At 45.2% G+C, this 26,318-nt stretch overlaps 1 protein-coding gene across 3 annotated transcripts in view; it reads right to left on the reverse strand.

Moving 5' to 3' along the window:
- ARMH4 (armadillo like helical domain containing 4) overlaps nt 1-26,318 on the reverse strand; it is a 607,261-nt gene that overhangs the window by 369,411 nt on the left and 211,532 nt on the right. For all 3 annotated transcript variants that reach the window (XM_078660370.1, XM_078660369.1, XM_078660371.1), the window contains exon 4: nt 9,396-9,656. In XM_078660370.1, the coding sequence (XP_078516496.1) occupies nt 9,396-9,656 (261 nt within the window). The remainder of the gene's footprint in view (nt 1-9,395; nt 9,657-26,318) is intronic.

Genomic DNA, 26,318 nt, shown 5'->3' on the forward strand with positions numbered 1-26,318 from the left:
GCAAGAGCCCCGCACTTGTATGATACCAACTGACAGTACTGGGGATTTGACCAGTAGCATTTGCATTGTGGCGCTTTTATTGAAGAATTCTGTTTAATATTTTTAGCAAATTACAAATCACAAAAATAAGCAGTGACCAAAAGAGAAAACACAGCATAATGAACACCCCTTGTCGTGCAATCTGACGTTGGACAACACAGACAGGGCCTGGGGCATTTACATAAACCCTAAGCTTCCCTTAATGCCTTATTCATGATACCGTCATAACAAATAAGAACAGGACATCCAGGACCAAATTTTCAGGACAGTTGTAGAGCTCATAGTCTAGGAGGAGAACAGCACACATCATCCAATTTTGAAAACTAAGTAATCAAGTGTGCCCGTTTATTAGACAATTTTCGATTTACATGTGACAGGTCATGGGTAAACATTTTTATCAGAAGGAACTGTCAAACCCCCTCCTCCAACCCAACACCAAAGGCAAGAAAACCCAGTCTACTCAACCCAAACACTTTACCTGGGGGTCTCATCGGAAGCCCAAACCACTTCAACGTTGCCAAGACAATTTGAATGGCAGTGCAACCATATAGGGATCCAGGAGCAGCTTCAATTTAGACACTCCTTGCATAACTATGAGACGTTAGGAAACATGTTATGCTAACGTCCACGCATCATCTACCACTTATAACCTTGTTTGCCGATTTCCTATAAGGGATACTTCTATACAATTTGGGGATATCTCTCCAAAGGATTCACCAATCTTCCTTGGTAAAAAGCCTAGTCAAAGTTTTCTCCCACCAGTAATGAGAGCACCACCTAAGAGTTTGTGCCACATGAGTAATATCTGGTACACCTATAAAATCAGGATTATAGTGTACTGGAGCATTGGGTTAATGGAACATAGTCAGGACACCCTTTTCTGCTATCTATTGATAAACCTCAGGAACCAACTTCACTGGTGGAGCTGTGTAAGTACTGTGAAGGCATTTTTATTTCTCAAACCACGCAAAATCTCACAGGATGCTAGTTGTGACACCTGGCGAGGTGAGGTGATTCCTCCAGGCCTTGCCACCTAAAATGAAGCACTGACAGAAAAAAGCCAACACTACCTGAATTGCTTTTTATGACGTTCATGTGTCACTTGCCACAGCCCTCTTCTCAACAGCAATGCGGATACTGACAGTTCTTTATTTAGGAGTGTTTGAACTGTCACCATACTCCATAGAGTCCACCTGTCTGGCATCCCCCATGATTCTATCCTTAAGGCAAGAGCCCACAAGCTTATATAGAACATCCCAAGGTCTAGTGTTGGGGGACCTCTGGATGATGACCCATTGTGTGTGCACATATATTGCCGATGCTGCAAAACAGGTCTCTCTGTAGAACAGCCTGAAAGGTCTATGTAAAGCAGATGTAGGTATCATCACTTTCGGCTCTCAGGTTCCAATTTTGGATATTATCTCTTTTAGGCTTATTCTCTACATCATCACATTTATTGAACGAGACAATGTTTGCATCTCCAAAGGGGTGACAGTAGATAGTATGGATAAGTAAGTCAGCCCCCACATTTGCAGTTAGCAGGCTTTCATCTTTGGTTTGATTTGATTTCTGCCATATCCTTGCTTGACTTTGTCCTCGAGTAATCAAGCTGTCACTTTGTGTTTTCTTATAGTCTGCTTTTGCAAGAAATTAGGGTTCTCATTTATGGAAAGTGTTGCATCGATGAGTGAAAACAGTGATGCAACACTTTCAGTGAGCCCTCCTTGCAACATCATGGATGCGCCATATTTACTGTATGGCGCTCCATGCCGCAGGGCTTTACTGCTACGTCAGTATGCCTGACGTATCTGTAGGCGCAAAAGGGGCGTATTTTTGGAGTGTGTCTGAAAACAGACGCAACAGATGCAATGTGTCCTTTCACATGGGGCAAGCCCCATGTGAAAAGGCCTACGTCACTCCTTATGCCTGCTGTGAAGCAGGTGTAAGTATTTAACACAGTGGAGTACTAGAAGTGGCGTAGTGAATTCTCATAGATTTCACTGCACCACTACAACAAGCCTTTTTTCTGGAGGAACGCCCACCCTGCATACATTATACCTGACGGAGGTATAATGTAGCGCAGCGCTTTCCAAAGTGACACATCTGCCTAGATGCGTCGCTTAGTAAATATGGCACACTGTGGTGCATACCTTACACCGCTGCAGTGTCACAAAAAGTGACCCAATGGCAGCGTAAAGGGCTCATACATAAGGCAAGACTTGAAGCAGGCATAAGGAGTGGCAGAGGCACTTTTACATGGGGCTTGCCCCGTGTGAAAGGACACACTTCTGGAGTTGCGTCTGTTTTCAGACACACTCCAGCAATATGCCACTTTTGAGCCTACAGATACTTTAGGAATACGGACGTGTCTGTAAATCCTTGTGACATGGAGCACCGTACAGTAAATACAGCGCATCCATGGTGTAGCCAGGATGGCGCACTGAAAAGTGTTGCATCGCTGTTTTCACACAGCGATGCAACACTTTTCATAAATGAGGACTCGGTTTTCAGTTAAGGGGGATGGAAGCCCCACTCAATTATTAAACACAATCCATGTCAGGGTGAATCAGAAAAGTCACTAAATAAACCTATGCTTAACTCTCTGGTAGCTTGGCACAAGAGCAATCTGGCTGAAATCCGAGGCATTGTGTAAAGTATTTATGCGGCACTCAAACAGTAATAAAGTGAAAACACAATACAATAAAAATCCCATATTCCCATATCCCAGAGTTATTAATTTTTAAAGTTCTAGGTTAAAATAGTGGCAAAAAGCACAAAGTGGCACTCACAGTTATGTAGTAGTGGTGGAACAGGGTAAAGTAACAAGTTCAGGCCAAGCGCGATGGTGTATGGGTTGGATATAGGGACTAAGTTTGCCCCGCTGAAGTGTTTACCTTCTCAAGTCGAGGTCTACGTGATGAACTGCAGCTGGAGTTTTGCATTGATGGAGGCTGCGAGGAAACTGCTATCAGCGCGAGGAGCAGGTCGAACATCATGGATAGTCGCTGGAGCTGCATGTAGGAGGCCGACGCAGACTGTCATTGCCAACGTGAAGTGCAGCCATCCTAGACATTCATATCGGCAGTAGCGCAGATGTGCCACTGGATTCAAGCTAGCCTGGTAGATGAGGGATGTTACCCCAAAACCGGTCCCAGGATGCTTGTTTCCGGTCCAGGGAGGACCCAGCTTGGCAGTTCGGGCTGGACTGTTCCAATGAGGAACAGGGTCAAGACTGATTTGCATACAGCTGGGTCTAAACGGGGGTGGTGTGGTGAGCAAAAGAATGATGGATTTAACCCTGATCTCTTGACTGGGGGTGAATGTTTGATTAAATAAGCATGCCATCCATCATTTGTTGCTGCCGAACTTTCTATAAGTGGCATTTTCAGAATAGTAATTTAAAATCTGACTTTATCATTAAAGAGGAATTTAATTTACAATTCAAATGAGAGGAAGGAGCATTTCTCTGTCAATTCTCAAAGTGAAGTTATCACTTATTAAGTGTAGTAAGTTAACCCAGTGTTAGTCTATGAGAATTATAGCCTTACAACAGGAAAAAATGTCTTTAGGAGTTGTTCACTGCCAGGACATGTAAAACTTGAGAGCATATGTCCTACTTTTTAAATACCTATGCACCCTGCTCTATGAGCCTATAGGGTCTTCCTTAGTGGTGACTTACAAGTAGTAATAAAAAGGAAGGTTTAGGCCAGGCAAAAAAAAATATTTTGTGAATTCGAAATGGCAGTTTAAAACTGCCAGCTGGGCTGCAATACCAGGCCTGAGACATGTTTTGCAGCGCTACTTTGGTAGGTGGCACACAAAGAGCTGCAGCCCACTTGTACCGTTTAATGTACAGGTTCTGTACATGTAGTATTATTTATTAGGGACTTATAAGTAAATTAAATGTGCCAATTAGGTGTATAACAATATTGCCATGTTTAAGGGATCAAGCAAAAGCTAACTTTGGTTAGCAGGGGTAGAGTCCTAATGCAAAAAATAGGGAGGTGAATAGGGTTGGCTCTTCTGCTAAGGCACTACTGCTTTTTAGCAGTGTAAAAAAAGGAAACATAAAATGATAATACCTTGTTGTTATTATCATTTTATGTTTCCCTACTTTGGCAGCTCGGTGGGCAGGACAAGGCTGCTCTGCTTTTAGAGTGTGCATGAATGCTTGGTCTGCCGTCTCTGGCCGGTCAAACAGTCATGCGCACTGTGCATGGCCTCCACCCAAGCTGCATTACAGCCTGGGTGGAGAACATGCCCACGCCTCCAGTCCCTGGCAGAACGCTCAACCACGGCACTCAGACCAATCACAACACTGCATTGCAATGTTGTGATTGGCTATGGGGGGCCTGTGAGCCATGTGCTTCCTGCTTCCCTATTCCGGCCTGAAGAGACGATGGAGGAGAGACGATGAGGGATGCAGCAATCAGGTATGTTTTTTTCTTTTTTCAGGATTCTTTGTAGTTGCCATCTGGACGAAGCTGGCCTCAAAACAAAAGAGGAGTCTTCAGGGTCACTTCACAGGTCCTCCCAGCAGGCCGTACGGAGTGACCAACAGAAGAACAAGGCACCTCCTATCAGGCGCGCAACGCCCATAGTGATCAAAGGGCTTCCGGCCCCCTCCCACGTCGTGTGTCAGCCTGGGCTGAAACAGCTTCCCGGGCACACACACAGACAGGTCTTGAGCTGCTGTGGGCTGGCGTCCGTCTTAAGGAAGCAGCACCCAAGTACTTCACAGGTTTTAAAAGACCATTTGCTTGATAACGAGCCTTTAGTTTTTTTTCACCCCTTCCTAGAGCCCCTGCACCTCCACTCTGCCTATTTCTTAAAGTTGCAAATTACTTTTGCTGCCACAGTGTGAGAATGCATTTCCTCAATAGTAACCTTAGGCTTTGTTCTTTTCGCAGTTTTATATAGCTCAAACTCCACCTGAAGGTACTGAGGCACTTTGCGTGAGCACCAGTTTCATTATAAAAGGACACATGCTGGAATAATTAGCCCCCCTGACATTTTTATTAGCCCCGCCCCCGAAATTTGGCTCTAGATGCGCTCCTACCTCCTATCACAGTGATCATCCTAACCTCACCACCGAGGGAAACGCTAGTGAGGCAATCCAGCCCCCTTGACCGCCTAAATTCAATCTCTGGTAGAAGGGCTCACGATGCAGCCGGTGCCATCGTCCCTTCCAGTATGCCTCGCCTGGCATTGCCAAAATAACCTCGAGACTCACTATCCAACAAACATGCAGGATGCCAAGAAGGACCACAATAGTTACATTTGCCAGTCTGCACCTATCAATATCAATAAATTACAGTCGCACCACCAGACGTTGTGTTAATCTGTGAATCTGAAGACTATAATAGTAAAAGCAAAACTACAACATTCTGCTGGCTAAAAAGCCACACTTTACGTAAGAGACTTGGTAGCAATACATATAGACAGATGGATGGCAAATAAAAAGAAGCATTTGCAATGCAATCTGTGTCCCCTTTGGGATCTTATATGTATTTAGCTATGTAGCACATTAGCCTGGGTGCTGAAACATCTACTGTTCTTTAACATGGAGGGAAAGTAAGCAGCAAACTGCGTGACATGCCAGGTATGGGAACACATGGAGAGAAATATTTCCTTTCAGCTGAAAATGGGATAATCCAAAGCTCTGTTTTTAATATAAAAGCAGTGCCTTTGGTAGTCATATCACTAAAAATACAAGACTTGAAAAAAATATTATTGTCTACTGGTGCTCGTGGAAGACAATTTTTATGGACTGGAATCTAGAGAATGCTAAGGTGATCCTGGTATTTTACTGAACTCTGCCAGTCGTTTTCTATCAAGAAAGTTAAATCAAGGCAGTTTCCAGAAAAATTTAAAAAAGAAAGTCCTTCAGCAGAAAGCAATTCTGGTATTTTACTGACCTCTGCTGGTCGTTTTCTATCAAGACAGTCAAATAGAGGCAGTTGATCCGAAAAAAAAGTCCCTAAGCGGAAGCAGACACACCCTAGGGCTGATCTCCAGAGCCCACAAAGTACATACACATATAAGTACATACTATTTATTTATTTATTTATTTATTTATAAAAAGTATATATACACTAAAGTATATACTAAAGTATATACAAGAGGCCTCGAATGCTCGACCTAAACAAGCATTTGCAATGCAATAGGACTCGCATTTAAGCGAGACCTATTGCATTTGAAACGGGTGGGCAATAAGGCACGAACGGGAGAGCAGGGGGGGGTTGGTGGTGGGCCGATAAGTAACGAACTGCGGGAGGAGAGGGGGGAGGCACAGCGACAAAATTGTGTTGAAAGTTAAGGGGCCAGTAGCCATGGAAGGATACAAATTACTACATGGTCGTCAGGAGGAGGGACTAACAAGGCTAAAACCAATAGGCAGACAGCATTTAGGACCAAAGCCAATAAAAAAGATGGCCGAGAGTGGGCGGAGCTTACACAGAGCTTCCACGCCATACTCAATACTGCATGCCTCACAAAGTGAGCAGCGCATGCGCTGCAACGCTAGGCTCGGCCTAAACAAACATTAATTTCCCCTTTACAGTGGTAAATCTTTTAACTAATTTTTGTTCAGTTGCTTTAAAGTGCTCTCTGCTTTTTTGGTGTCCTGTGCCCTCAACAACAATGTGTGTCCTTACTAAAATGTTCACTTATTTTCATTCATTGTGCAGAGCCAATAGGTCGTAATTTTGGATATGTGAAGCTGGGAGTAGGGCTCCAATTCTGAACAGATTGGATTAGAACAGTTTTTGTTCTAAGTGCTGAATTTAAAAATACTGCATAGGAGATATATTTGAAAATGGGTAGGTATTTTTACTCTGAAAAAAAGCCATAAATCTGACAATGTTATCATAACAGTAAAAATGAACACGCAATTGTGATTAGTGAATAGCACTGTGTTTTTATGGAAGGCTAAAGCATCAAAAGAATATGAACCTTTTAAATAAAAAATCCATTAATCAGCAACTAAAATGTTTTTGTATCCTCAAAGTAAATACATCAAAGAGCACACAATGGCTCTCAATAACACGCTACACCTCATGTCACATCTACAGTCAAACAAAAGAACTACTTTATGCCCTTAAACATCAACCTAATAGAAACACAAATAAGACAATGTAACCAAGCAAAATGCCACAGCCTTCCAAGCAATGGCAAACCATGAAAAACACATGAAAGCCAGTAGGTGAAGTAGGCTGGTCCAAAGCCTACTTTCTCTATGTACTTATTTTTATAGTACCTTTTTGAAAAATGTATGACTTTAGATGTTCCAAAATTGTGAAGCGGCCCCTTAGCCACGAATTAAAACAAACAAACTACTGGCAATTCCAGTTCATAGTTCTTTTTCCTTGCTGTTCTGCTCCACATCGAGACCAACCTTATGGAATTTCGTCTTGGAGCCATCACAAAAGAGAAAGTCCTGCCCAAACAGCTTGGCCATGTTCCCCTTGAACAGGAAATCAGCAAAATCAGACTAGTTTAACCTTGCTTGTTCTCCATCAAGTGCTTGGTGCTCCCCATAAAAATAGGCTTCGTTTTCATTCCTCCTCACCACCTCTTGATCACTTGCGCCTTAGCCACCACCCAACCTTTTGGTCGCGTTAGGGGGGGACTTAATGCCTGGCTTCCGGAAGCTACTGGGTCTCAGTGTTTTTACAAATTATGTCTTCTAAGAAACATTTTTAGCTCTCCTCTCTGCAATTCACCTCAGCTTCTCTCCTCTCTGCTCTGCTTCTTTCTTCTTCTCATCTCTCTGCTCTTCTCTTCAACTCTTCACTCTTCTGCGCTCTCCTCCTCACTCTGCTCGGCTCTACCTCGCCTTGTTCAGCTTTGCTTCTCTGTTGTTTGCTCTGCACCACACCTCTTTCCCTGTCCCTGCCTGACTCCTTGTCCTCTACTCCCCACACTGCTACCTCCAATGGCCAACTCTTTTTAGTGACTTTGATCTGGACATGTGAGTATTTCAAGGCTTCCAGGGTTCAAGGCTTCCAAGTGACTGTCTCCTTGATCTCCAACCAATCTGACATTGCCCTTCCTGTATCAGCACTTTTCCTAGTTTACACTGCATCCACTCACGCATGGAATATACAGCCAAGTGTCCATGGTATGCAAGTCAGCATGTCACAGACGACAAATGGAGCCAGGCCCTGTACGCTGGCCAAATATGAAGCATTTCCATTCTACTGAAAGCTCTATTTTTGCTGAGAAGCTTAGCTCTGGAGGTTTGAATGAGAAATGGTAATTTTGAGACCTAATCAGTAGATGAAAAAAGGTGCGCCCTTATGAATTTTATTCAAGAAAATGCAGATTTTCGCAAATTGTGAACATTAATTTATGAAGTTAATGATAGCATTTTGAAATCTAAAAGACATCCACTAATGAATAAGATGTGACAAAGGCATATCTCAAAGCCACTAAGAGGTGCTGGTCATTTTGAATATCTAAGTTATTAGATAGAAGGTACTCACTGTTCTGATGTCAATTTAGAACAGAGGGCCAAAACAATAAAGTCTCCCAAACTGCCTAAGGGAAGAGCACCAGAGTCCTAGGCAGGGATTACTTTACAGCATTTCCCCCAGGGGCATTACATGCAATACAGCTCCTCATAACATAACATAGGAATGTTTTCGCTGTCAGCGTTTTCTCAATTATTATGCAACCATAGGTATATTTGGTCAGTATTTGTAGCCCTGTATTGCTCATGTAAAATGTTGACCACATCACCTCACTTTAGTGTGGGAGAGCACCATAGAGCCCAGGCCCAGAGCACAGGTCCTTTCACATTGTGTAGCCTTAAAAGTAAATGCAGTGCACTACAAAGACATACACTATGGAGTCAGGGTACAGGGTTGCCAAGATGCCAAGACTTTACCTGCAACTTTTCAACTGCACAGGTGGGCCACTGTGGATGCATGAATACAATTACTTAATACTCTGGACAATCTATTAATATAAACCAGCTACTGGGCATGTGCAGGACTGTCACTTGTACCAGCCTAGATATCACCATTCTGTGACCAGCCTTAATTAACGATACTGAGTTCCTAACACTGATACTACAGACAATCATGCATAAGGCAACTGGCTTCATTGCTTCTTTATGAAACACTTTGTGCCTTTGTTACTCAAAACTGAAAATCCTCCATTTTGTATAGGAACGTCTATAAGGAATTCAAAGGCTGAACCTCATTCATCGACAATATTAGCCCTTTGTTCGAGGAAATTGAGCCGGTGGATTCTACCCCATATTGAGAGTTTCCTCCAGGAATCGCAGGATTTTTCCCAATGTAATTTATCCAAAAAGCACATATGGTTGAAGATATGATGTTTCCACTTACCAAGACCCAGGTTTTGCTTCTCCCATTCCAAAGTGTCGGGCACCCGGTAGGACACCTCCTCCAGTGCCTGCTGGTTTGTCTTTTCTGCTGGAGTTTTCATGGAAGCCAGAACAGGAAGAGTGAATGCTGGAACATCAATATCACTTTCAATACTGTCATCCAAGGACTCAGGGTCTTTTTCTTCATCATCCTCTTCCTCATCATCATCATCTTCATCCTCGTCCTCATCTTTCTCATCCTCTTCTTCCTCCTCCTCGCCCTCTGTTTGGCAATGCACAAAAAAGAAAGCAGAAATAATTATTTTTGGAGCTTTTTTCATTCAATTCTAAAAGGAATCATCTCAAAATCAAGAACTTGTGACTAAATTGTTACATAGAGTGCAACTGTTTAGGGCTCTCTACCTTGCTTATGGTGGACTAGCTAGAGGTTACCTATGGTAAAGGGTGCCGCCAAGCCTCTTGGCTGGCTAGAACCCAGCCCCAGCACACCTCCCAGCAGCTAGGCCACCATATTTGGAATTATCCACTGTACACCAAAGACATTTTTGCTGAAAGTGCTGTGACCAACACAACAGGAGCACATTTGGTGAAATGCACGCCAAGCAGGCTGCCATATTATGGTGGCCTGCTCAGCATGTGTTTTTGATTTTGTTTTTCAGAAACAAAGTCCCAGAGCAGGGGTTTTGTTTGTGAATTACAAACCCAAATGTCCATCACAAGCATAGATTTTCACTCTGCATCTTGGGGGGCATTCTTTTTATTTCTCTGGCCTGGTCATCCCAGTCCTCACTTGCTGATCTATGAAAGGAAAATGCACATCAAAAAGCCTTTTCATGGGGTCTCCCAGTACACACAAAACAATGGCCCTGTGGGGGATGGGTCCTCGGTCAAAGGTTTCCGACAGCAGAGTCAACTGAAGCGCCATTTTCAGGAACCTGCCCGCTACCCCGCCTCTAAACGTGGTAGGCCGACCGCAGACCTGTCAATTTACAGAGAAACTCCCACTCCGTCAAACTTCAAATGGCTCCCAAACAGCTTTCCTTGGTATAACTGTAATCTGCACATGATACACAGTGAGAAGCTGGTGCAGGAAATCACTGAACAAATATCAGTGGACCAGCAGCCTTTCCCCTCTAATTGAATAGATAGCAGATTCCTGGGTTAGTGATGAAACCAAGCACTCACTCCTGCATATATATAGCTCCAAGCCCATGTAACAATACTGATTTCAAAGCTGGCATTGATAGGGAAGTACGTCTGTTTCAGAAGAAGAACTCAGTTGAAGTAAAACAATTTGACTAATTTCCTTCTCACCATACATTTGGGACCTCATTTCAAGTGTGGATAAAAAACATGTGCAAGAAATGCCAGTGGCAGAAATCAGATACTGCACAAAGTACGGGCAGTTTTTATGACTGTTTATAAAAATTCCCTCCTGAAATTCAGAAACACTGCTCCATGCACAATAACAGAATATCAAGCTAAAAACTGCTCTGTAAACAGCTCAGAATCATTATCATGGGCCCAGACCCTTAATCCAAGCTCTGCTGCTTCCTAGCTATGATTGTGCATTACAAATACTTATACATACATATATACATTTCCCCACTGGTACTGGAGCATAACAAGCATAATAGAATTTGGAACCAGTTTCACTTCGTGGTTCTCTATATAATTCACTGTTTTCACTGCACAGGTTCCTCCGTGTATTACCTTAAAGGAAGAAACTGCACTGCTACAAGTTTAAGGTCTGAGAGCAATTAGAAACAATAATTTGTGAGTCTGATTTCAGAATCAGAGCAACCCTCTGATTGAAGCCATCAGAAGAAACAACACCAGGCCTGCAGCATCCCTGCTATAAATTGTTTGTAGATAACTGGTTCAACATTTGTCTAGGCTAATATGTAAATTACAAATAAGCACAGAAATAAAAAATAGCTGTAACAGATAACCATTCGGTCATTCTAAAACCATGTCTACATTTCAGATCAGAAGTAACCTGGAGTTCTTAACGTATGTTAACAGTCACTGGTATACTTGCCCTCCAAGCAAAAGACCTGGAAATACAAGAAGAGGTGTGGCGCAGCGGCCAGGGTGCCTGACTCTGTATCACAGGGTTCACGGTTTGATCCCCGGTGCTGGCGGCAGGTTAGCCTAGCACCATGTGACTCTGGGCAATAGCTCGCTTAATCTTCACAACGGCCCCCAGCGCTGGGACACCTCTCCGGAGGTAGTTGTGTGCTTTACAATTGCTGGTATTTCATTTCATTTTCAATAGCAGGAAGTATCTTTGAACCAAATCAAGTTGTGGGTTTACTGGTTACCTTTATGATTTCAATATTGATCAAAGATTGGGTACAGCTGGAGAAGGATACAATCACACAATATCGGCAAAGCCTTTTTCGCAAAGGCGATTAATAAGGAAAACTGCTGGCATGGTTGTTAAAGCGGGACAGGTCCCTCACACATAAATTGTCTCTACAGGATGCTGGACGACCTGACATTATTGAAAGCGAAAAGATAAATGACGCTTGGTCTGCCTATCTGAAACTGGGGTTCGCCCATGCGGAAGCTGCTGCACAGGACAAGCTGGATCGCGATCCCTCCGAGATTGATCTGCCTCGCTGAGCTGCCCCATGGCAAGATGCTGGGAGCAGACGGGATCCCGCCAGAGCCATAGCAGGCGCTGCCTGTCCCTGTACTTGAGAGGCTCTTAGAGTTTTTACTGGAGGCAGGAGAAGAAGGGATCATGATCATGCCTCCATTAAGAGAAGTGGTGATGGTCCTTATCCCCACGGAGGGACGGGATCCACTGGACCAGGCTACTATTGATGCTGAATACAGACTTAAAATTGCTGTGCAAGGTCCTGGCTGCGAGGCTTCTCTAGGCAGAGGGTAGCATGGTGAACCCGGATCAGATGGGATTCATTCCAGGCAGGGGTATAATGTTTAACATCAGGCACCTGAACCATGAGCTATGTATGCTGGACTCCTCTGAGGAGGACTATGCTCTTGCCATGCTGGACTTGGACACAGTGGGGTGGCAGTATATGTGAGCGGTCCTCCGGCCTAAGGGTGTTAATATGCCAGTCAGTCAGTCAAAACTTTATTTCGGCCACTCGAGCCATAAAAGCACTTTAATATTTACACAAACTGATCAATATTTACATCCCATACATTTGTGCAAGATTAAAAAGACTGACAACCACACAAACATTTAAAATACATAAAAACAATAATTAAAATACAATGGACAGAGTTTGCAAGAGTTATTGTGATTTATTTTGGAGGCACCCAGAGTGTAACTTATAATGTTTTTTTCCAAATGATCCTCCCCTGTAATTACTTTAAAAACCCTCTCCTAATGTGCCACATAGCATTTAAGAAACGAGTTACGGCAAATATAATTGGAGGGTCAGTATCGTATTTTAGAACTCTGTAGGCCTCTAGACAACGAACAATCCCTACGTTTTTGCATAGTTGGGTTATCCAACGTTTACGGGGCAGGACATATGCAGAGCAGAAGAACAGTACATGGATTTCATACTCGGACGTTAAATTACATGCAGGGCACACACTTGGGTTCTGTGGAGCCCATAGGCTAGTGTGCGCTGCCAGTGGTAGGTTCCCCAATCTGAACTGCAGATAAAATTTCCTAGCCATAGGAGGGTAGATTACATCCAGAAAGAGTTCTTTTTTGTATACCTCTTTGATTTGTAGGAACTCCATCGTCAGCCTGCGCTCTTTAGCACTTTCTTGGAGGGACAGTAGGTTTGATTGCCAATAGTGTTTTACAAGGTCCAACCTAGATATCAAGACACAGGAAAACTCCGGGGATGACCATAGCTCTGGCCTGCCAAGCCTAGCGGAGAGATTCCTTATATGGGCCAGCCACTGTATTTTACAGGGATTTAATCTTGGGAAGAGCTCCTTTAGCTTGACTTTGTAGGGGGACAGCTCTGGAGTTACCCATACCCGGTGCCAAAATATCAGAGGCCTAAGAGCAATCTCTTCATCAATAGGCCTCATGCCCAGATCCAAACGGAGGGGAACTAATGGGGTGCAGCGTGGAAGGCCTATAAGCTCTCTCATGAAGTTGTTTTCCAGCTTGACGAGATCAGAAGTAGAACAATACCCCCAAAGCTCCGCCCCATATAGTGTAGCCCCTCTTGCTCGGGCCTTAAACGTCTCCACAACAGTAGCTGCTGGCTTATATACAGAGGTTCTAAGCATTTTCCTGATCCCCCCCACTGTCTGGGTTAGCCTAAGTCTTACTTTAGCCATCTAGGGGCCCCACCCAAATTGCTCAGATAGTGTGATACCCAGATAATCGAATATCCTCACTTTTTCAAGGACGATACCGTTGAGAGAGGGGTTTGGGCGCGTGCTCATCGGCGGATTAAAGACCATAAATTTGGTCTTGGATAAATTAATCTCCAGACCTCTCAAATTGCAAAACTGTGCAAGCCCATCCAGGATACATTGAATACCTAGAGGTGACTTGGACAGTAGCAAGGTATCATCTGCAAAAATCAATGCGGGTTTCTTCCCCGTGGTTAACTTTGGGGCATCAATGTCTTTTATGTTGTTAAGAAGATCAGTAAGCCCATTAATGTAGAGACAAAATAGGGTGGGGGCTAGAACACATCCTTGTCTCACCCCCTTTTTGACAGGAAAGTGTGTGGAGAGTTCCCCATATTTTCCACATCTTACCTGTGCATAATTGCTAGTATGTAACCTCACTAACACATTGAGAAGGTAAGGAGGAATCCCAAGGTCGCTAAGCACTTCCCAGAACTTCTTCCTGGGTACGAGATCGAATGCCGACTTCAGATCAACAAATATAAGATAGAGGCTGCCACCCTCCATCTTCACTGTTTTCCAGAAAAGTAGCTGTAGTCTAAAAATCTGGTCCACGGTTGACATGTTTGATTTTAAGCCGGCCTGGTAGGGACTCAAAATCTCCTCTTCCTCAAGCCACCCCTGTATCTGAGCCAAAAGGACCCTGCCCATCAGTTTTTGTGTGATGTCAATTAAGCTGATGGGTCTGTAATTATAGGGTAGCAGAGGGCAGCCTTTTTTGAATATGGGTACTATCTCAGCGCCATTCCAAGTATCGGGGGATTCATGCCCTTCAGAATAGCATTGAAAAGGGCACCGAAATATGGGATCCATATGTTGGGTTCCTCCCGAAAGAGGTCAAGAGTTTGTCAAGACCAGGGGCTTTGTTGGGGTGCAGGCTGTTAATAGCATTTCCAACTTCCGTCATAGATATATCCCAGCCCCCCTCCTGACACAGCTCCGGAGTTATACTCAGAATGTCTAGGCCGGTGGGACCATCAACCTCACAGTCATACAGAGACCCAAAATGTGACTCCCATACTTTGGGCGCTATGTTAATATGCAGTTCATCCAGTGGGTGAAACTGCTGAATACGGACCAAGTGGCCAGAGTGTGCGCTGGAGGTATTGTCTCTGAGGCCTGGATACTGTGTAGGAGCACTAGGCAGGGATGCCCACTATATCTACTACGATTTGCGCTGCAGTGAAACCACTGGCCTGTCGGCTAAGGGCAAGGCGTGGACCCTAGGGAGTTTGACTGGCTGCAGTGACATGTGGTGTATGCGGATGATACCCTGTTGTATCTAGGGGTCCCAACACAATCGACCCCTCTCCTATTGGAGAAACTGAGTGCCTTTGGGCAAATGTCAGGACTCCATATCAACAGGGCTAAGTCTTGGTTGTTCCAACTGTGCCAGCTTTTACACGCAACTGCAGCCCTCCCGAGGGGCTTGGGGCTGCAGTAGAAAAGGCTTAAAATGTACTATTTGGGAGTTTGGGTTTCGCACGATTTTGCTACCCAGTATGACCTAAATGTGGGGAGAGTAATAAACTGTGCAATTGTGGACTTCCTTGCCACTGTTTATGATGGGACGAGTGGCACTGGTGAAAATGGTGTTTCTCCTGTGCTGTTTGTACATGTTACAAAATGTGATGTGGCCAAACCTGAGTACTACTTTCGCTCGCCTAGATAAACTGCTGGGGGTTCTAGTGTTGGCTGGAAAGCGAAGCAGAGTCAACCCCGCTCCTCTTCTATACAACCACCCAGCTCCACCATACTGTGAGCTGGTTTGATGAGGGCCCTAATTAGGACAAAGCATTGCTGGTGAGCACCCATGGGGAGAACACCCTCCCAGAGCTCTTTATGATGGGGAAGGGGATACCCACGGGCTCCCTATTCCTGATCTAGATGATGTCAGACACCTGGCACAGGGTAGTCTGCAAAAAATTCTGGCGGGCCTCCTTTGAAGATGGTCTCCCATTGTTGTCTCTTTAGCCGTTCAACAACTTAATGAAGGACACAAATTATGTGGCATGGCTGACTGTCCACTGCCAGATGGTGGGTGACCTACACTTGAACAAAAGATTAATTTCTTTCATGCAGGCGCAAGAGTAGTTTGGCCTAGATGAAGGGCAATTCTCGCACTATACCCGAATTGCGCACAAGGCCCGTGGGATATGGCCAACCTTACTCGCAGGCCACAAGAACATGCCACTCTGCATCAACCACTGGAGTTAGCTGGTTGTCGGTGCCTGATTACGACCTGGTGGTGATCGGACTGTGCTGGGGTCTGTTTGGCTCTGACTAGAAGGTGGGAATTTGGTTTCTCCTAATGCAAGGTTAAAGCTTATTCAATTCTATTATCTGCACAGCCCATACTGGAAGCTTTACAAATTGTCCATGATTACCCCAATAGGCACCTGGCCTGTGTGCAATGCGAAAGCCTCTTGGCCAACTTCTTGCACATGGCGTGGAGCCATACATCTGGCATGCCCTTGATCCTCTTTTAATTTCGTGGGAAAAGACACTAGCTAAGTTCACCCCAAAATTCGCATTCACCTTGTAAAAACATGGAACGATGTTCTAGAATTCTGGTATGTATTATTTGGATGTATCCTCACCACAGTTTGGGAGGACACACCATAGGTATTTCTTCTAACAGGTATCACCATGGCTCCACTTATGAAGACAGGGGCTAAGGAGGCATCACTGGTAAAGTTATTAGAGGTAGCAGAGACATCTGAACTATCTAAATGAAAGAAAAGAGACCACCCAAAAGCTGGATGCAGATCCAGAGACAAAGGAAAGACACCGGGGAACTGAAGAAACAACTAGCCGAACAAATCTTCAAAATCTCGCTGAACCACACATCATCATAAAAAGGGAAAATTTAGAGAAGAATTTCCATAAATGACGTGGCCTGGTAACTACTTTTTAGAAAGAATATAGGTGCAGAGATCTGGGTTTCATAGTTTACAGTAGTTTCACCTTTAAATCAGCATCATCAGCAAAGAAACAATATTTCATTTCCATAAGCAACAGATCAAAGTAATATATTGAATATAAGTATTTGATAATTTTGTGATATTAAACACACCCATTAAGTAGCGACACCCCGGGGATAGTGATATATTCCATAAATAACAACGGTGCCAGGCTTTCCTGTGATAATGGGGAATAAAATGTGGATTTTGGTGCTACATTTCACCGTATTTTCCAGACCTTTTACCTCAGGAAAACATTGGCAGATTTAACCCCTTAACACTTCGAAGGGGTTGGAAAACTCCAACCCGCTCATAATAGCGGCAAACAGTAGTTTGGGCTGGTGCCGCAATATAACACGGTGATGGATTAAACCCAGATCTTTTGACTGGGTGTGAGTGTTTGATTGGTTCAGATGCTCCGTCCATCACCACCCCCTTTTGTACCGCAATATAACACAGCACTTGTAATCTAAGCCTAAGAGTACTGCAACCTCTGATGCCAAGATCTGGATGAGTTAGTTGCAGCAGAAACAGATCGTCGCACGAATCCCCAAGATTTCGCTGGTCTATTCCAGGCACGGCCAGTAGTAGGTGTAACTGCAGGGCGGTGGCGTAGGGAGGGGCAGGGGCAGGGTGGGGGGTTGTAATGTATGGATTACGGACTTTAACAGGTAAGTAAACATATAAATAAATAAAACAAATTTCGTTGTGCGCACTGCATCGCATTTGGTTATGCAGTGCACACAACAAAATTCGTTTTATTATTACCTGTTAAAGTCCGTAATCCATACATTACTACCCCCCACCCTGCCCCTCCCCCTCCCCACGTCACCGCCCTGCAGTTACACCTAATACCGGCCGTGGCTGGTCTATTACGAATCACCACTGACGAATAACAAGATGGGAGGCAGCAAAGCAGTGGCGGCTGATAGGGAGGGGGGTGGGGGCGTGGTTGAAAATATATATATATTTTTTTTAATGTACCTGCAGTCGCGTCACAGCTGCCACCTCTCCTTTGTCTCAGGAAGCACCCGGGCTCTCCTAAGCCAATCACAAAGCTTCATTGCAGCGTTGTGATTGGTCTGAGCGCCATGGTTCGGGGCTCATATGGGGATATGGAGCCTTTGTATGTTACTCACCAGGCTGTGCATTACAGCCTGCTGGGAAAGATGAAAGTGCGCAGGACTGTTTGGCTGGCCCAAGAGGGCCTGACAAACAGTCCTGTGCACTTTGGGAGTGAAAACCACTCCTCCCCCTAGCCCCTATTCTGGCCAGCCCCACCCCTCCCTGCACCTAGGAATGGGAAAATAAAATGATAATAACATTCAGTTATTATCAGTTTATTTTCCCTATTCACTGCTCTCAAAGCAGTGGGGCGACGCTCCTCCGCCTTAGCAGAGGAGCCACCACTTCTGCAAAGGCCGATGAATCACAAGATGGGAGGCATCAAGGGAACTGGCAACAAACCACGAGCAACCTGCTTTGGGGTCAGTTTGTGCGGTTAGGACTGCGTGTGGTACTTGTGGTTCACCATGGACAGCGTTTTTAGGGCAGAGAGAACCATAAGAACAGCACCCGCCACACAGAGCACCCATACATTACCATTTTCTCTTGTTTGTAATAGGAGCAGCTTTAGACTTTTTTTCAGATCTCAATGTCGCTCCATGATTTTATTTAACAAGCATTTTCAATGAAATCGCTCTTGCATTTGGGAAAGTTAGCGCTATTGGTGTTGGTAAATGACAATGTTTTTTACTTATGTTTTTTTGTTGGCAAGCATTTAACACTGCTCTTCCATAAGCAGATGCCATTTTTAGGAAAGCTGAGCATTTGGGCCGTTGTGCTGTAAAGAAAGATAACCGAGACTTGGGGCCTGATGAAATTGGAAAGTGTTGTGACAAATCTTGTGTCCATGGCAGGGAAACAAGGTAGGGGGTACAGATGCACAGGTAGAAGGAAGTGTGTTGTTACAGGTGTGACAGTACTCAACTTTTAGCGTACAGTAAGAACTGGCCTGCCCTGAAGCAAAAGTGTGGTGTGTGAGGAAAAGTCAGACACTTTAGACAAGTATCCAGGAAGAGAACGAGAGGACGTTCTAAAGAGAAGAGTACTGCTAATGTTGAAAAAATAAATATTGAGCGTTGAGGATGTTCAGGGGCTTCCTGGCGTTTTGAATGTCAAAGAGAGGGTTGTTTTGAATGTTCTTGAGAGGAGTAAAGTCAAGAACAAAGCTATACATTTTATCAGTGTTGGAGCTATGGGCATCTATATAGTATCGAAACTGGTTTGCCATATATCATTGTAAATAAGAATCCGTTTAAAGCTCCTTTGAGAAAAGGTTAGATATTAAACTCTGGGGATCCAATATGGTGGGTGTTGCCCATTTCTATCTATATTAAGTTACACAAAGCCGTAACTGACTCGTCCCCGACCACCACATACTTGCTGGCCTGTATGGTGGCTGCCATGGCCCTGCTCAAGAGAACAGCGCTGACACTGTGCTCAAGCGGGTTAGCAACCCTTCTGATCCGCCCTCGGCCGCAGGCGCTCCTAGAGACAGATTGCGCACTGAAGCAGTCACCACCCTAAACCAGGACTAAACAGGAAATGCTGGGCAGGCGTACATACAGCCTCACATCCCGCTGCGCGTGGGTACTCATTGTAGCACCATGGAAATAAAAAGCAGCTTTGGTTTGTATTGACTCATAGACAGTGAGGGAATAGATCGAGAAGTGTTCACTCAGCAACCCTTAGGAAAGGTAGAGAGGGTGATGCACTGAGGGGCACCAAGGGTGCACTCAGGATGCTGAAGCAATTGTTAAAGATAAAACGCAGCATGATGCGTTGTGGAGGAGCAGGCCAGTAGGACACCACGCAAGTTAAAGAGTCGTGAGATGGTGCTGATCGGAAAGCCACACAGAATGTTTTAAAAGTTGAGTTGGGAGCGCCATGCAAAACAAAATAAAGGCATGCGGCCGAAATTGTTAAAGTTAAAGTGCTGCATGTTGCGCTGCAAAAAAATGAGATAATGTTTTAAAAGTTGAGTAGGGCGAGCGGCGCAGAAGCAAAGCCAGGTGCTTGCAAAAAAAAAAAAAAGAATGTTTTAAAAGTAGATGTGGGCGAGCCGCACAAAACAAAAGAAAGGCGCCCGGCTGCTATGTTAAAGATGAAACACGGTGCGCTGTGCTGCGAAAATAAAACATAGAATGTTAGCTTGCATGCACTCTTACTAACATGACCAAATAACAAGAACAACGTGTTAAGGAAGTGCGCGGCGGTTGTACCTGCAATGCCAGCTACGACAAAGAAGTCATTAACGAAAGAGTGCTCAGAAACTGTAAATAAAACATAGAGAGTAAGGTAACATTTAACATGGGCAGTCCTTGTGGGAGGTTATAACAGTAGAAAAGGAGGGACTATTAAGGAAATTAACAGACAAAAAAGAAGCATTTCCAAAAGACAGTCAAAGGAGCCAATTAAAAACATGGTTAGAAGATGGGCGGAGCTTTAGGCCCATATTCTGAATGCAGCATCTCTCAACGATACAGCGCAAGCCCTACATAGGTGAGAACTAAAAATGGGCAGATTTTGCCTCTGTCTGAATTCAGCTCTATTGTTCACCGACCACTACCTATTCCATAAATAGAGTGATGAGCAGAATCGAAGTGTAGAAGTGGCCAAAAAAGAAAAGGAAAAAAAACAATTTGAAATCATACCAGCAAGGACATTTTAGGAGCACGTCTAAATGACTAATCCATGAGGGGCGGGGGGGTTACAGCTATCACTCGTGTTTTTCTGCATGTAAATTTCATGCACTATTTTCGTGACAATCTTTAACCTGTGAATTTCCTTGGAAAGAGTTTCATCCTGCTAGAATGGGTGGTACAAGGAAAAAACATTGTTTAGAAAGAAAAACTGGAAGCCTTTACATCAAACAACTCAGCAGATAGTAAAGGATGTTGCACTTTCTACTAATAAAGTCTCATTACCTATGATTAAGTAAACACATTTTCCATTTGATATGTGTGTGGATTTTCCATCTGTAAGAGGCTGCAGGTCAATGTGTAAAAGGTGCTAGGGCTGGGGATCTGGTGTGGGGTGTAGGTTAGGGTTGTGCTGTGCTGTGGTTGAAAGTGATTATGAAGCTACTGAGTAACCTTAAAATCCTTGAGTCACCACCCGTTCATTACTGCTGTGATGTTCATTTCTGGGCCTGCCCTGCTGCTCTAGTGCTAGGTGTAGTATATTATCACTTCTCGTGGGAAGTCAGGCGAATAATGCATACTTAGCAGTTCTACACTTTTTCAGCAGACCTACCACCTGCCAATTTCAGCCTCTGATCCTATCGCCTAGAAGGAGCCTGACCAGCCCTCTGCAATTCACAACCCCCTACAGTGAAACAAATAAAAAGCAATGCCCAGACAGGGAGCGTCATTATTAAGTGAAACCAGAAGTGTCTTCAAATGCGAGAGGAAATCACAGCAGTGGGCGAAGTGCAGTAAAGGGAGGCAAAGCCTCAGAGCGAAAGCAGTCTGTTTGTAAACCACTTCCAATAGTTTATATGAAAAGCAACATGAATGTTTGTGTGAAGTGCTTTGGATTCAATCTTTGGGGCAGGCACTGTGTCTGTATTTCAACACCAGGCTGTGCTGATTTTTGACAGCATGCAACATTTTAGAGTTGAATCCAAGAGCCCTGACACCTCAGAGCCTCAGGTAAATCTGGAAGACAGAGTATAGTGCTTTTTTATTTCCATTCTTTATAATTTTCTGTTTATTTTTAGTCATTCTTGTGTTTACACTTTGTCTTCATTTTAAAGTAATTCCCCAATGTATAGCTAATAGTACCTTTTCTTTGAGCCAGTAAGATTCATACGTTCCTGAGATGTTCACTAATCACTAGAATTCATTTAGGTACACATTTTGTCAACCGATCTTTCTGTATTACTCTTGAACCTGTAAAGCGCTCTGATACCCTCACGGGTCAAGTTCGCGCTCTATAAAACTTTAAAATAAAATAATAGTTTGCTAATCTGGTATGACTACCTGGCAACCTTCATCAAAGTTATCAACACTGGAAATTCCAGTATTAACAGTTAATGGCTTCTCTGATAACGTTTGCAGTTTGTTAGTCCTCCCTTCATTATAAGCACTGAACATATGTTTGCCCCTCGCCTTTTCATTCTATGCTGCTCCTTCATTTGTATTCATATCTACGTTATATGAAAACTATATATTTGTCGAGATTTGTTCCTATAATCCTATGTTCTGGAGTCTTTCTTTCATTTGTGGACTGACACCAGTTTCTCGTTGTCCTGTTTATTTGCTGATATATTGAATGAGATGGCAGGAGTTCATGCCACAGTAGCACGCTAGATCGCCTCCGCTGGCATTGTGAGTTCAGGGTAAAACCAAATGCTTCTTTGAAGCTAAAGTTTTGAACGTCATTTAGGGGTCACCAGGGGTTGCAGCTGCGACCCCTGGCTTGTCCCCGGTGACTACTGCCACTGCATTTGCGACCCCTGACCCCAGAGGTAGGTTATCAGGGGAAGTTTGCCCTTATATTCATCCGTTGGGGCTCCAATCTCATTGTTTTTTGAATTTTTTTTAATTATACTAATAGTGAATAACAATATATTATACACTATTAATGTAATAAAAACGGAATGCATAAAATGTACAAAATATTTTTGGGGCAGAACTCAAAACCTATAGAATGCTTTGCTTATTAAATGTGTGTGAACTCGGCCACAGAGCTTACTTAGCAGATCTTCGGTGCTCTTCCGCCTTCGAATTGATTAAAATACTTCTACATACCACACGATGGCAGCAGAGACATAAAATAAGGGCCAATCGCCCCAAAATCACACACGGGGCACATTCTATGTGATCCCGTCCACTTTCTTCACAGTCGCAATTCATATAAAAATACAGACATTGTAAATCCTTTGCAACTGAAGACGTATAAAGAGATCGAGGGCTATGCAGAAATCATACTGACTGATCAGCAAGTTAAGTAAGACAAAGTTGTAGACAGTAAAATATGTTGCATTCCGAAAGTACAGACATGTATTAACTATGCAAGCGCTATATAACTATGTAAGCGTTATATAAAAAGAAAACGAAAATGGCGCTATATTGAATGCAATAGTCTTCAGGAGGTTTGTTCGAAGCTATAACGTCATGTGTAAAAACTGGTAAAGTAGTAAGTGGAAACACCTTTTCCTCCTTTGCAACAAAAGTGGGAATTTATTTATTTATGTATTTGTAGAGCGCCTGAATCAGCCCCGAAGGGGTATCTCCGCGCTTTTGCTTCCGTTGTGGTGTTGTGTTGACAGACAAGGACAATACTGCAGTATGGAAGAGGAATTACTAGGCCTGAGTAAAAAGATATGTTTTTAATTTCTTTCGAAAGGAAAGAAGATTGGTGGTATGTCTCAACTGTGCAGGTAGGGAATTCCACAGAACTGGGCCTTTGAGAGAGAGAGAGCCCGACCTGTAGTGGGGCTTTTGTAAGGCACGTGTGTCTGTGTGCTGTTGAGGCAAATAACAAAATACAATACCACGAAGACATGCCAAAATACTCCAGGGTAGCCAGTGATGGTCCCCATTGTAAAGTTAGACGTGGAGGGCCCTAGGCCCGCATGTTAGGAGCAGCAATGACGGACGCAGACACCAGATGAGGGTCGTTGGAATGGCCTCGAGCACGTGCGCTCGGCCCCTTTTATTGCCAGCGTCATGTGACACCATGACGTCTGTGGTGGGTGGGTGTAAAGTAAGTTACATCACACTTGAACACTAGAACGTGTCCATGCTAGGACACTACATCCCTCCCATTTTTTAATTGCAAAGACCCACATTCAGAAATCAACCTGTGGGGAAAACAACATGTATCAGGATGCAGTAAAGTGTTCAGCTTCCGCAGTGTCTTTCAATCCGCCGCTGCTTGGAATCACAGATGGTGTTTAATCTGTTGCGGGGAACATCAGTTCACAGTGGCACCGGTTTGTGGTGCTCGATGGAAACAGTCTGTTGACGACTCTGCAACCAAATTGTCCTCACAGTCTTTCTTTTGCTCACTTCCATGGCGACGGGTGCAGTTAGAGTTCTTGTGGTTCGCCGGGGAATGATGCACGATTTCCGGTCTTGGCCTTAGCTTTATTTGTAGTCTGTGTCCTACTTGGCAAAAGGCAGATCCGTTGCAAGGCATCCCTCTCACTAGGATGACCCCTCTCGTCGGTGTTCCCCTGCCACGGGATATCCTTGAGGTCCTCTTTCTCGGATTCGCGCTGGGCTGGATGTGTCCACATCAGTTGTTCCTGCGCCGCCGTCAGTGGGGGTATGGAAGAGACGATGTGTCTCACCTCAGATTCCGCAGCCTCGTCCCAAGGTAGCTGTTGGTTTCTGTCTTTGCTTGCGATGTCTTCGCCCTCCCCGGACCTTTCGGATGGGCGTCGGAGGACCGTCTCTCGTCGCGGGGACTGCGTCCCGGAGGCCTCTGCCCCTGGGTCACCACGGCTGGCATGTGTCCAGTGTCCGTGTGACCCCAAAGGTGGATGTCACTAACGGTCTCGCTTGCTCCTCTCCGCAGATCCTGGGTGTGCGGAAACATCGTCTGTCAGCTGGTCTTCTTTGCCACTGGTGTTCTTCCGGCCTCGTGTTCCTCGCACCGTTGTCCTGGCACTTGTCGCCTTCCTTCTCTTCGGGAGCGTGAGTGGTCTTCCTGCACTCCTCTCTCTTTCCTTAGTTAGTTCGCTGTGGGGATGTTGCTTCGCACTGACTTCTCCTTCTACTCTTAACTGTGGCAACAGGCCACATGGATATGCTTTCTTCCTTTTCATGGTGGCAAACGTGCCACTCAGATCTCTCCTTTTCTTCCTTCCTTTTCGCAGTGGCAGACGTGCCACTCAGATCTCTCCTTTTCTTCCTTCCTTTTCGCAGTGGCAGACGTGCCACTCAGATCTCTCCTTTTCTTCCTTCCTTTTCGCGGTGGCAGACGTGCCACTCAGATCTCTTCTTTTCTTCCTTCCTTTTCGCGGTGGCAGACGTGCCACTCGGGTCTCTCCTTTTCTTCCTCCTGCATCGCGACATCACTTGGACCGATCTTGTGTCTTCACTCCTGACCCGGGTCCTCCATGCAGTGCGCGCACCCTGCATGTGTACCCCTGGTCTTGTCCCCGTCGGGGACACTTTCTCCTTCTTCCTCAGCAGCCAGAGTTGGTGTCGCGAACCTTCTTTTCTTGATGCTTTCTTTTCTTGATGCTTGTTGGTGACGTTCGGGGGTCCATGTATGTAGACCTGTTCATGGTTGAACGTCTTGGACCGGTTGGTGGTCCACTTCTGCTGATGCCTGGCAGGTTGCCTTCAGTCGTCCTGTCGGACTTTGTGCTACAACAGTTCCTGGGGGACCCGTTGTGGGTCAGCACTTGATGGGCGATCATTCTGCGGATCGGCTCCTGGGAGGCGCCATGGATCTGTCGCGGGTCGGCACTTGATGGGCGATAGTTCGCGAAGATTGTTCTGCGCGATGGCGCTGCATGCATTCTTCTTTCTGCTTGCGGTGGCTGTGCGTCGCCACGTGGCGCGTTGTTTGCGCACTTACTGTTCAGGGTTCTGGGACGCCTGTTGCAGGACGTTGGGTACTTGCTGCTTTGGCTGTCGTCAGGTGCTTGATGCCTTGGACCGTTGGCGGGAGTAGTTGATGCTGCGGTGAGCGCCTGTGGCCACAAGGCGTCGCTGCTCTCTCCGTCCTTTGATCGCGGCAGTCGTTTCCCTGGACGTTCTTTTAGTGCTTGGCAGTCGTTTCCTCCAGACGTCAGTGCTTGGATGCTTTGTGAGGCATTGGTGCCTTTTCCCACGTCGCGTTGGAAGTGGCAGCCGCCGACTCCTGGCTGGTGTGTGTGGGTGTCACTTGCGCTGTTGCGCAGTTACTTGCTGCGTGAGGTTGGATGCTTTCTTGCTGCGGGAGTTGAGACGCTGTCGCTGTTACTTGCGCTGTTGAGAACTTACTTGCTGCGTGAGATTTCTTGCGTTGTGCAATGCTTGTTTTGGTTCTTGGATGTAGGTGCACTTTTGCATTTGGCCACTGGGTGGCAGTGTTGCTGGATTCTGGTAACAGCTTGTCTTGTCTTTCCCTGATGTGCACCCTACTGCCTCAGTCTCTCAGTGCACAGGGGGGGGGGGGGTGGAGATGCTGCTGTGCATCGGCCCCAAGGACTGGACGCCAGGGGCTGGAGCTACTGCTGGGAACCTGGCCTCATGCTGTCTTCCAGGTGAGTCCCTTCCCTGTTTTGGTTTGTTTGTGCAGGGAGGGGGTGGCAGGCTTTCAGTGTCCTACTGGGTAAGTGGGGTGCAGGGAAGACGGCTCAGTGTTTTGCCCAGTTTGGGGTATGAGCTTAACTTTGGCAGCGCTGGCAGTTTACAGGCATTTTGTGTGTTCATGAGGCCCACGAGGTAGAGGCTCCTCTAATCTGCAGCGGCGCTGGCCGCATGTATGTGCTTCCTTCTGCAGCCGGGAAGCCTAGGAGGTGGGGCTCATTTGGACATGGCGGCGCTGGCCGCATGCAGGCTTTGCAAACCCTCTCCACCCTCCTCGCTCGC

The sequence above is a fragment of the Lissotriton helveticus genome, chromosome 9, assembly GCF_964261635.1.
Source record: "Lissotriton helveticus chromosome 9, aLisHel1.1, whole genome shotgun sequence".
Classification (NCBI taxonomy): Eukaryota; Metazoa; Chordata; class Amphibia; order Caudata; family Salamandridae; genus Lissotriton; species Lissotriton helveticus.